At 47.7% G+C, this 11611-nt stretch overlaps 1 protein-coding gene across 1 annotated transcript; it reads left to right on the top strand.

Annotated features, from left to right (window-relative positions):
* Positions 1 to 1763: 1763 nt before the first annotated feature.
* Positions 1764 to 9955, top strand: HEBP1 (heme binding protein 1). Its single transcript, XM_050955157.1, has 4 exons — positions 1764 to 1897; positions 3585 to 3723; positions 5064 to 5244; positions 9760 to 9955. Exons 1-4 carry the CDS (start codon positions 1820 to 1822, stop codon positions 9929 to 9931), a joined length of 570 nt encoding a protein of 189 aa, XP_050811114.1. The 5' UTR covers positions 1764 to 1819; the 3' UTR covers positions 9932 to 9955.
* Positions 9956 to 11611: the final 1656 nt, after the last annotated feature.

Raw genomic sequence — 11611 nt, 5'->3', positions numbered from 1 at the left:
CTACTCCCTCGGGGTGTGCACATGTGTTGGTCCCAGCTGCTCCCTGCCCCCCTCATTGAAGCAGGTGTGCAGGGTTACTGCCCTGGAAACTGCAGGGCAGCAGTGGACATGGGGCTGGCTGGAGGCAGGGCAGGGGCTGACTGGAGGTAGGGTCTGGCTGCAGGCAGGGCAAGGGGTGTGGGGCTGGTTGGAGACAGGAGGGGGTGTGGGGCGGGCTGGCTTCAGGCAGAGCCGCAGGTGGGTGCAGCAGGGGTTTGCAGGTCTGGAGACAGCGGAGTGTGGAACTGGCTGGCTTCAGGCAGTGAGGTGCAGCAGGGGTTGACTGGAGACAGGGCAGAGGGTGCAGGCTGGGCAGAGTGTGCAGGGCTGGTGCAGGCAGCAGTGTGTGTGGGGCTGGCTGGCTTTGGGCAGGACTGCAGGGGTGTGTGGCAGGGGCTAGCTGGAGACAGGACAGGGGGTTTGGCAGGGGCTGGCTGTGGGCACGGGGTGCAGAGCTGGCTGCACGCGCGGGGGGCCGGACTGGTGTGGGCAGGTCAGGAAGTGCAGCAGAGGCAGCTGGAACCCCAGCCCTTTAAGTAGCCCCCAAACCCCCTTCTACCCTGCCCCGGACCTTTTAAATAGCCGTGGGAGCGCTGGGGAATGCATGGGGGGGGGGCTCTGGTGGCTATTTAAAGGACCAGGGTGGCAAAGGCAGCTGGAGCCCCAGGCCCTTTAAATAGCCCCCGGAGCCCCTCACTGCCCCAGGGCTCTGGGGGCTATTTAAAGGGCCCAGAGCTCCAGCCAGGCTTGTGGGGCTTGCCACACTCTGGCCGGAGCTTCAGCCGGGGCCGCCAGCATTGCCGCACTCCGGCTGGAGCGTGGCAAGCCCCGTGGCCTCGCTCTCCCGGCTGGAGCCCCAGCTGGAGCACGGCAAAGCCCCGCCGCCCCGCTCTCCCGGCTGGAGCCCCAGCTGGAGCACGGCAAAGCCCCGCCGCCCCGCTCTCCCGGCTGGAGCCCCAGCTGGAGCATGGCAAAGCCCCGCCGCCACGGCTGGAGCTCTAGCTGGGAGAGCGGGGCCGCGCCGCACTCCTGCCAGCGCTTCGCTCAAAGGAGCGGGACCATGGAAGACCCCAGAGCAGACCACAGCCGGAGACCGGGGTAAGTTAAAAAAAAAATTAAAACGGTGCCTAAGGCGTGGTGCCCTCTTAGGCGCGGGGCCCGATTCCCCGGAATCGGTCGAATCGGCCTAAAGCCGGCCCTGTCTTAAGTGACTTGCCCAAGGCCACATTGGAAAGTCTGTGGCAGAGCTAGCAATAGCTCTTCTGATTGCCTGTCCTACAAGTTAGCCACCAGACTACGCCACTGAGGTGGTGATGGGAGAAGGATGATGCGCCTCCGGGTGGCGGGCATACACTGGCTGAAAGTGCAGGAGACTGAGACCCTACGCTCAGAAGCCGCATGCATGTGCCTAAATGTCCGGATATGTCCCTTTCGATGCCAAAGGATGTGCCAAAAATCCAAGGCACGTGGGTCAAGCATCTCTGCACACGTGTGCACGTGCCCATGATTAGCCCGCTCCTCTCTGAGGGTCGCCCCCGCGGAAGCCCAAGGGTGGGAGCTGAGGGCGACAACCCGCCCCTGAGAGGGCACCTCTGCTGTGACTCATCAGCTGCCCCCGGCCCCGCCCGCACCAGCCTCCCCCCTTCCCACCCACACCAGCAAGGGCGGGGCGGGGCGGGGCGGGAGGAGGAAAGTGGCTGCTGCCGGGGCGGGGCCTCCCTGGGAGGAGGAGCAGCTGCAGCTGTAGCCGCGGCGCGGAGAGGACGGCGGCGGCAGCGGCATGTTTGGGGTGATCAGGAACTCCTTGTTCGGGTCGGTGGAGGGGTGGCCCTGCCAGGTGCTGAGCAGACGGGAGAAGGTAGGAGCGGGCTGCCCGGGAGCTGGAGGGCAGCGAGGTAGGGAGGAACTAGCCTCTCCCCCTCCCAGAGATCTACCCCGGAGTTTGGGGGCAGAGTGATTGGGTTGGGGTGTTAAACGGAGATGCTCCTCCTCTCCCTCCCCCCAGGCGTCTCTGCCGCCCCCGTGTAAACCGTCTAGAAGGGAAGCGTGTGCCCCTCATTCCCCTAATCATCCAGTTCCCGGGGGCTGACACACACACAGGGAAGCTGTGTGCAATGAGCCAGGATCCTTTCCTTTAACCCACGCCTGAGCCTCCAGAACTCCCGCTTGTTGGTATCAATATGGGGCCTTTCCCCCCGGCTGCATCGATCACCCTGCCCAGACATCCAGGCGGTGACTTATTATTTCTCCTTCCTTTTTAAAGGAATTATGTCACTGCCATTGCACAACTGGCCAAGTTGCAGACAGCGCCTGCATCCAGTGTTTTGGGCGGGGTGACCAGTCTGCCTGCCTTATCTCCGCACGGGGTGCACACAGCACTCTTGTCAAACAGGGGGCTTCAGAGGATTGAGCTAATGCAGCAAACGCCGAGAAACTATGGCTTTGCATTGTGGCCCTCTTTCTGGTTGCTATCCATTGCTGTGAATTCTATCCATGCAGAGAGAGAGTGTTTTGGTTTTGCCTGTTCTCCCCACCCCCAAAACGCGCGTGCACTCATGCATACACATGCTGTGCCTATCAAGTTCTACCACTCCTCCCTTACTATCTTGTGCACCCCAGAGAATCAACAGGGCGTTGAGTCCTCAGGGGATAGTAATGTGAAAGTAACTGGTCTGATCAGGTCTTTCCTCCTTCAGAATCCAACTTGCTCCTTGTTGCAAAAGAACTCTGCTGTGATCTGCTAGGGCAGGGATTGGCAACTTTTCATAAGCGTTGTGCCGAGTCTTCATTTATTCACTCTAATTTAAGGTTTCGCATGCCAGTAATACATTTTAACGTTTTTAGAAGATCTCTTTCTATAAGTCTATGATATATAGCTAAACTATTGTTGTATGTAAAGTAAAAAAGGTTTTTAAAATGTTTAAGAAGCTTCATTTAAAATTAAATTAAAATGCAGAGTCCCTCGGACCAGTGGCCAGGACCCAGGCAGTGTGAGTGCCACTGAAAATCAGATCGCATGCCACCTTCGGCACATGTGCCATAGGTTGCCTACTCCTGTGCTAGGGTTTGCTGCTGTGTGTAGCTGGTTTGATCAGCATTTTTCTATGATGATGGTGCTTCCCAGGGATGCAGGGTGGATAGGGGAGCCTTCACCTGCAGGGCTGCTCCAAGGGGAGCAAGGTGACCTAGAGCATTTATTTCGCTCAGGCCTTTCAAGTCTAGGTTACAGTTGTCCTGTTTTATCTCCATTTTTCCCCCCTGCCCCTGTCATCATTGGTACCACAAACAGTGGTTAACCCCATATTGAGATCTGCTCTGCTGCGAAGACATGATGACATCAGACTCAGGAGAGAGACTGACAACTCCATGGTCAGTCTCTCCACCTAACATTGAAACTGGTCTTTACATGGGAGGGTTATGTGGAAAGGGGTGGGGAGCAGTGTATGTTCCTAGGATCTAATTTTCCCCAGGGAGGCAATTTCCTTGTCGTGAGGAGCGTTTCATCTCTCAGGTGGATGTGTTATCTGCCTGTGTTCTTTTTCCAGGAAGAGGTAACCTATGAAGAAAGGACATGCGAAGGTGGGAAATTTGCTACAGTGGAGGTAGCTGGCAAACAATTTGATGAGGCCTCCAAGGAAGCCGTGCTCAAGCTTCTGAAATATGTGGGAGGAACCAATGATAAGGGTCAGAAATCTTGCAGACCTCCTTTGTTCAACTGCTAGTTTCATCTTGTCTGTCTCTGAGAAGGATTTGTAGTTGTATTTTCTAAAGGACAGTCTAAGTAGCTTCTTAGGGGATCTCTCAACATGTATGCATATGGTGTGTGGTTTTTGCGTCTTAACTCGCTGTATGTGCAGGGGGCCCACCCTTTTATGTGGTGATGGCAGAGATTACCTTTGTAGCTTTTATCTTAGCTAGTGTAATTGCACAGGCTAGTCTAATTAATAATAAAGTGTAGTAAATAATAAACTTACATTAATTTCCAATTCTCATCTTACTAAGCAAGGTACTTCAATAATATTCCACAACAAGGGTGTGGGGGGAGGGTCACAGAGTAATTATAAGTCACCTACAAATGCTTTTGCATCTTTCCCAGATGTCTGAGGAAGGCAGGTATATAGACTCCAGTAGCACTTGGCAGGAAGAGGGGGAATGAATGGAAGAGGGAGAAGGTTGCAGTTCTGGAAAGAACAGCAATTGCAGCAGCACAGTTAGTCAGTAAATGTGGTGATGAGGGAAGGTACCTCTAGCCATAATCCATAGCACTGAGATGAGACATACTGCACCTAAGTGTGTAAATAGATAAGAGAGCGCTTCTGGGACAGAGCACTGGATTGGGACACAGGAGAGCTGGTTTCTATCCCTAACTTGGCCACTGGCCTGCTGCATGACCTTGGGTAAGTCACTTCACCTCTCTGTGCTCCAGCGTCCCTGTCTGTAAAATGGGGATAATGACCCTGACTTTGGAGCTCTACTGAGGAAAAGCGCTCTGTGACAGCTAGATTGTTGTTGCTACCTCTCTTTGAGTGATTGAGGTTTCACAACCAGTGACAGCCTGGAGAGAGGGAAAACCAATCATCTCCAGTGTGAGTTGTAGTCATAACTTGCTGGATATACCTTCTGAGAACAACAAATTAATAGTTTACCATGTTGGGGTGGGATCACACACAGCCCTGGCCGGAGTTAGAACAGCTCAGAGTTCTGAGTCAGTGGCTCCCACAGGGAGTGTTTTGTTCTGCCCCAGCTGAGGCGTCATGCTGCAGGGCCTACACTGATTAAACTATCCATAAAGCATCTGGCACTGGCTACTGAAGGACACAGGATCCTGGCCCAGATTGGTCATTGGTCTGTCTCTTTATTGAAACTCCTGTGTGTTGATTTTCTGAGGTGTTGAGCCCTGGCAGCTCCCATTGATTTCACTCTGAGTTGTGAATGTTCAGCACCTCTGAAAATCCGGCCCCTAATGCTTAATTTCTCAAGGGCCTGGGCTCTGCTTGTAATACCTCTGTCTGTATCTGTCTTAGGGGTTGGGATGGGTATGACTGCACCAGTTTCCATCACTGCCTTTCCTGATGAGGACGGCTCCTTACAGCAGAAAGTGAAGGTCCTACTCCGGATTCCGAGCCAATATCAGGACAACCCTCCCCGTCCTGGTGATGACAGCATTCAGATTGAAGAGCGAGAAGGAATGACCATTTATTCCACGTAAGGGGCAGATCTCAGTATTCCCAGACAGCTGGAAAGTGTTGCACTTTGGATGCCCTAAAGAACAGGGTGCTCTAAAGAATACAGTTATGTTTGCCAGTTGACTCATCATTGGTTATAGATGTGTGTGCAATAGGGGAAGATTCAGGGAGCCTACTACACTGAACAAAAATGCTTCCCCCTTAATGTTGTTCATGTTTCAGCACAAAGCAAACGGAATTCTTTTAACTTTTGAAGCAAATGTAGTGTCTGTGAAAGATGGCAGCTTGCAATCCTGGAGATGAGAGTGGTCTCTGCACGTAACATGGACACTAGCAGTGCAAGTTTCTTTTTCACACCGTTGAAGGGGGGATGAGACTGACAACAAAGGGAGTGAACAGTCAAGTGGCAAAGTTTGGAGGTGATACAAAATTAATCAAGATAGTTAAGTCCAAAGTTGACTGTGAAAAGGTACAAAGGGATTTCACAGAACTAAGTGACAGGGCAACAGTATGGCAGGTGAAGTGCAATGTAGATGAGTGCAAAGTAATGTACATGAGAAAAAAGAATTCCAACTACACATATATAACGATGGGGTCTAAATTAGCTGTTACTAGTCAAGAAAGAGATTTTGGAGTCATGGATAGTGAAAACTTTAGTTCAATGTGCATCATCAGTCAAAAAGGCTAACAATGTTAGGAACTATTAGAAAAGGGATAGAACATTAGAAAATATCATGATGCCGCTATATAAATCTCTCTCTATATATAAATGGTGAGCCCACACCTTGAATACTGTGTGCAGTTCTGGTTGCCCCATCTCATAAAGGATATTGTGGTGCTGGAAAAGATGTAGAGAAAGGCAATAAAGATGATCAAGGGTATGGAATAGTTTCCATACAAGGAGAGACTAAAAAGATTGGGGCTGTTCAGCTTAGAAAAGAGATGATTAGGGAGAGACATGACAGAGGTCTATAAAATCATAAATGGTGTGGAAAAAGTGAATGGCAAAGTTATTTGCCCTTGCCCACAATACAAAAACCAGAAGCCACCAGATGAACTTAATGAGCAGCAGCAGGCTTAATACAAACAAGAGGAAGTACTTTTTCACGTGATGCACAATTAACGTGTGGAACTTATTGTCAGGGGATGTCGTAATGGCCAAAAGAGTAACTGGGTTCAAAAAAATAATTAGATCAGTAGTTGGAGGATAGCCACTGATTAACCTATTAGCCAAGAAGGTCAGGGATGCAAGACTAGAGATTATGATGGTGCCTTCTTACCTTAAAGTCTGAGTCTATGAGCCCCATGCTCAAGGCAACCCTATACTTCTGATCGCCAAAAGCCAGGAGAGGAAGCTGGGGGATGGATTTCTCCCAAATTGCCCTGTTCTGTACACCCCACCTGAAGCTGTGGTACTGACACTGTTGGAAACGGATACCGGGCTAGATGGGTCACTGGTCTGATCCAGTCTGGAAGCTTTTATGCTCTTAAAGTGGCATATTAGTTCAACAGTGGTGATAATTTGTGTGAATATGGGAGGAGTGAATACTTGCCTATTAGGAACTGGACTGAGATCATCAATTTATTTAACCTATGTCAGTAAGTGCTTTCACATAAGAACAACTTTCAGGCACTACCTTGGTTGTGCAAGGGTCCTAAAACTGTTGTTAATAAAAGCAAATGTTTTAAGAATAGATTAACTAATGTAACACCAATATTTAAAAAGGGCTTTAGAGATGATCCTGGCAATTACAGACCGGTAAGTCTAACGTCGGTACCGGGCAAATTAGTCAAAACAATAGTTAAGGATAAAATTGTCAGACACGTAGAAAAACATAAACTGTTGAGCAATAGTCAACATGGTTTCTGTAAAGGGAAATCTTGTCTTACTAATCTATTAGAGTTCTTTGAAGGGGTCAACAAACATGTGGACAAGGGGGATCCAGTGGACATAGTGTACTTAAATTTCCAGAAAGCCTTTGACAAGGTCCCTCACCAAAGGCTCTTACGTAAATTAAGCCGTCATGGGATAAAAGAGAGAGTCCTTTCATGGATTAAGAACTGGTTAAAAGACAGGGAACAAAGGGTAGGAATTAATGGTAAATTCTCAGAATGGAGAGGGGTAACTAGTGGTGTTCCCCAAGGGTCAGTCCTTGGCTAATCCTATTCAACTTATTCATAAATTATCTGGAGAAAGGGGTAAACAGTGAGGTGGCAAAGTTTGCAGATGATACTAAACTGCTCAAGATAGTTAAGACCAAAGCAGACTGTGAAGAACTTAAAAAAGATCTCACAAAACTCAGTGATTGGGCAACAAAATGGCAAATGAAATTTAATGTAGGTAAATGTAAAGTAATGCACATTGGAAAAAATAACCCCAACTATACATACAATATGATGGGGGCTAATTTAGCTACAACAAGTCAGGAAAAAGATCTTGGAGTCATTGTGGATAGTTCTCTGAAGATGTTCACGCAGTGTGCAGAGGCGGTCAAAAAAACAAACAGGATGTTAGGAATCATTAAAAAGGGGATAGAGAATAAGACGGAGAATATATTATTGCCCTTATATAAATTGATGGTACACCCACATCTTGAATACTGTGTACAGATGTGGTCTCCTCATCTCAAGAAAGATATACTGGCACTAGAAAAGGTTCAGAAAAGGGCAACTAAAATGATTAGGGGTTTGGAGAGGGTCCCATATGAGGAAAGATTAAAGAGGCTAGGACTCTTCAGCTTGGAAAAGAGGAGACTAAGGGAGGATATGATAGAGGTATATAAAATCATGAGTGATGTGGAGAAAGTGGATAAGGAAAAGTTATTTACTTATTCCCATAATACAAGAACTAGGGGTCACCAAATGAAATTAATAGGCAGCAGGTTTAAAACAAATACGAAGACGTTCTTCTTCACTCAGTGGACAGTCAACTTGTGGAACTCCTTACCTGAGAAGGTTGTGAAGGCTGGAACTATAACAGTGTTTAAAAGGGAACTGGATAAATTCATGGTGGTTAAGTCCATAAATGGCTGTTAGCCAGGATGGGTAAGGAATGGTGTCCCTAGACTCTGTTTGTCAGAGGATGGAGATGGATGGCAGGAGAGAGATCACTTAATCATTACCAGTTAGGTTCACTTCCTCTGGGGCACCTGGCATTGGCCACTGTCAGTAGACAGGATACTGGGCTAGATGGACGTTTGGTCTGACCCGGTACGGCCTTTCTTATTTTCTTATGTTCCTCATCACTTCCTGTAAGGCAGCTCCTGCAAACTGAAGAGAGAAAACGTAAATCATTTCCAGCTGCCACTTTCAGCTAAGAAACTGGGTTGTGAACTCCCTAGGAAATAACATTCTGTTGGCCTAACTGGCTACTGGGGTGTCACTGTTGTGCCAAGGAAAACCACTGTTTTGTTCAGCTGCTGTGATCAGGCTGCCACTTATGGATGGCATTTCAGGCTGGACATCTCTTTTAGGGAGGAAGGGGCTGGAAATAGGCACAAAGGAGTAAATATGATGTAAAAATAAATACATTAGGGTTTTCTTCTCTAACGTTTCCTTTGTGGTTGTTAGTTTTCAATGAGCAGAATACTCCTCTGTCTCTCATATCAGTCTGGAGGTCCCTCAGCAGATTTCTGTTGAAATTATTGATGGTACAGATGTTGGCCATAGACCGTAAGAGGGTATGCCAGTAACAATGAGAGAGTTAGGAACAGATAGATAAATATTGGTCACAGCCCACCAGCTGTCTAACTCGGGGTCAGTTAGTGCCACATGGTAATGTGGACATGTGTCCTCTAGAAACTAGAATCTAACCATCAATTGTCATTCAGGATTGAACAGCCATTTGGTATTTTGTTTGGTTGCTACACACACACTTATGCTGGATTCAAATCCACTCACCCATGGTGAGATGTTTCTGTCTGGCCTGGCTTTTCCCTTTGCAGTCTGGAAGCTCCTGCGGTGTGTCTGAATGCTGCCACAATCCAGCTTTTGTATTTGGTTGCCTCCATGGGCCCGGGCTGCATTGTCAACAAAGATGAGCAGCATGTTGTTGGCTGTTCCTGCAGGAATCAGTAGCAGCCCTTCGTTGTTTTTTATCCCTCTCTTACTTGAACTAGCCAGAGTTTGACTTCCTCTCATAGTTCAGGTTCCAGCAGGCAAGTGTTTACCCCACAATTAACATCTGTGTTGGCAAGCTCAGCACAAAGGTCAAGAATGGAATGGGCTTGGAGATACCTGTCCCTTCACTACAAGAAGCTATCCCTTCAGCTTGGGGTTGAGACGTAGGGCAGGACATGGGGGGCTAGTACAGGTGATGCCCATGCTTTATATATCTGTGAATGACTAAAGCTGTCTAGTCTCTGGACCTCTCAAGCCAGCACTTTTTTGCCTGCATTAGATTCAGACAGGATAGCTCAGGAAAAAGCCACAGCGCAGATCTACATCACTATGTATTTTTAGTGTCTTTTTCCCCTTTTGTCACCACATTTCAGGGTTGTCTCACTCAGTGTCTCCATGTTTGGCTCCTTTGCAGGCAGTTTGGTGGTTATGCCAAGGAAGAGGATTATGTGAATTATGCCGCCAAGCTGCGCTCTGCCCTGGGGAGTGAGGCAGCCTACCGCAAAGACTTCTACTTGTGTAATGGCTACGATCCCCCCATGAAACCGTACTGGCGACGCAATGAAGTCTGGTTTGTGAAGGAGTGAGCCACTGGCTTGTAAAGGTGTATGGTGAGGCTGATGTCTTCTCCAGCTTGTTGTATGTGAGTGGAGTCCTAGCCCTGTTCCAAACAAAACCACAGGCTCGCAGAGTCAAAAAAGAAGTGGTCTCAGTTATTAACAAAAATATAATTAAAAAGTAATACAACGTGAACCCTCCTCAACAAAGCCTTCTGCCAGGCTTAGCTCCTTGTAGGATCCCTTGGCTTTAGGATCTGACTCAGGTACTAGTGCTCTTCCTGTTTCCTAGACTCCTTTATTTTCAGGTGGGGAAATGAGCCAGCTGCACCAAGGAGTTTGCAGAATCAGCACTCACTAACGGGTGGGGGTTGCTTGCATTCACTGGCAGCCTGTTATGCCCCTCTGAAACCTGAGAGATGCCTATTATTGATCAAAGTCTTTATAACGTGGCTTTTCCATTCTGATGGGGTGTTACGATAGCTTAATTCCATGCTACACTGATGCTTTATCTGTTCCATTCGGAAAGAGTATAAAGGGTTAGATTGCTGTTGCTGAGGCGCTGTGCAGTGAAGATAGCATCATCTCCATTTCCTAGTAGTGCACAAGGGAACAGCATGTCAACAGTCTGATTCAGAAACCTGCTCAAGAGGAAGAGCCAAGATTATTTGTACAGCTTCCTGACTAGGAGATGGAACTCTTCAGTGTAAACTGCTGACCTGTTGCCATTAATCACTGGATAATGTATGATAAAATCTTGTGACTATTTCTTTGTGTCTATTAAGTGTTTATAATATGTTTTCTCTGAAACTAGCCTATGAAGGGGTCAAAATTGGACATGACAATGAAATCTGTATTGGCCTAAATGTATACAGAGGGATAAAGAGTCTCAACAGTTGGTACCTCTGACTTAGGTGTCTGACTTTTAGAAGAGCTGTGCACACAACAGCTCTCACTGAAGTGAGCACGAGGTTCTTGGCTCAACTGTCTTGAAAATATGGATTTGGGTGTCTAATTTTATGTAGACACTTTTGCAAATCTTGGCATTCATGTGTGTAAGGGTGTAACTAGTTCTGTGAACGCTGTAATTTCTTTAACTGGTACATATCAAACCAACACTTTAGCTGTCAATGGTCCTGCCAGCGGATGTCAGAAAGTATCAGATGTGGACGGATACACATACTACACTTACACAGGTGTGTCTATAATTTCAGCTAACTCAAACTAAGAGCAACGTTCTTATAATATCTCTCTGCGTGAATGCCCGAGGGCGCTTACTAAAAGGAACGGCTTCATCCTGAAAGCCAAAGGAGAAGCTGTTCAGATGCAAGTCGGACTCTGGCCGGTCATGATGTTTTAGGTTAAGGTGATCCTCTTGAGATGAAAGTTTTTCAGGGAGAAGGGAAGTTTAAGGTCCTGATCTTTCTTCCACTGAAGTTAAATAAGAGCTTTGGACTTCAGTGAACGTTGATCAGGCCCTTTACTGTCAGAACAGTTGGCTGGTTTAGGAAAAAGAATAGGTGGGTAGCTTATTGTTGCAGAAGAGAGGAAAAGCTAGAAATAAAGTAACAGTTGGCTAGAGTAAGTGTTATAAACAGATAGCTAAGGGTTAATGTCTCTTTCACCTGAAGCACCTGACCAGAGGACCAATCAGGAAACCGGATTTTTTCAACTTTGGGTGGAGGGAATTGAGTGTCTGAGTCTTTGTGT

This window comes from Gopherus flavomarginatus, chromosome 1, assembly GCF_025201925.1.
Source record: "Gopherus flavomarginatus isolate rGopFla2 chromosome 1, rGopFla2.mat.asm, whole genome shotgun sequence".
Taxonomy (NCBI): Eukaryota; Metazoa; Chordata; order Testudines; family Testudinidae; genus Gopherus; species Gopherus flavomarginatus.
The sequence above is the reverse complement of the archived record's forward strand: the minus strand, read 5'-3'. Positions and strand labels throughout refer to the sequence as shown.

Bases quoted from the DNA above. Each gene is read 5' to 3' on its own strand.
- HEBP1 (XM_050955157.1), top strand. From the start codon at position 1,820: ATGTTTGGGGTGATCAGGAACTCCTTGTTCGGGTCGGTGGAGGGGTGG. The intron at 1,898-3,584 runs GTAGGAGCGGGC...TTCTTTTTCCAG, and splicing joins TGCTGAGCAGACGGGAGAAG to GAAGAGGTAACCTATGAAGA. The intron at 5,245-9,759 runs GTAAGGGGCAGA...GCTCCTTTGCAG, and splicing joins GGAATGACCATTTATTCCAC to GCAGTTTGGTGGTTATGCCA.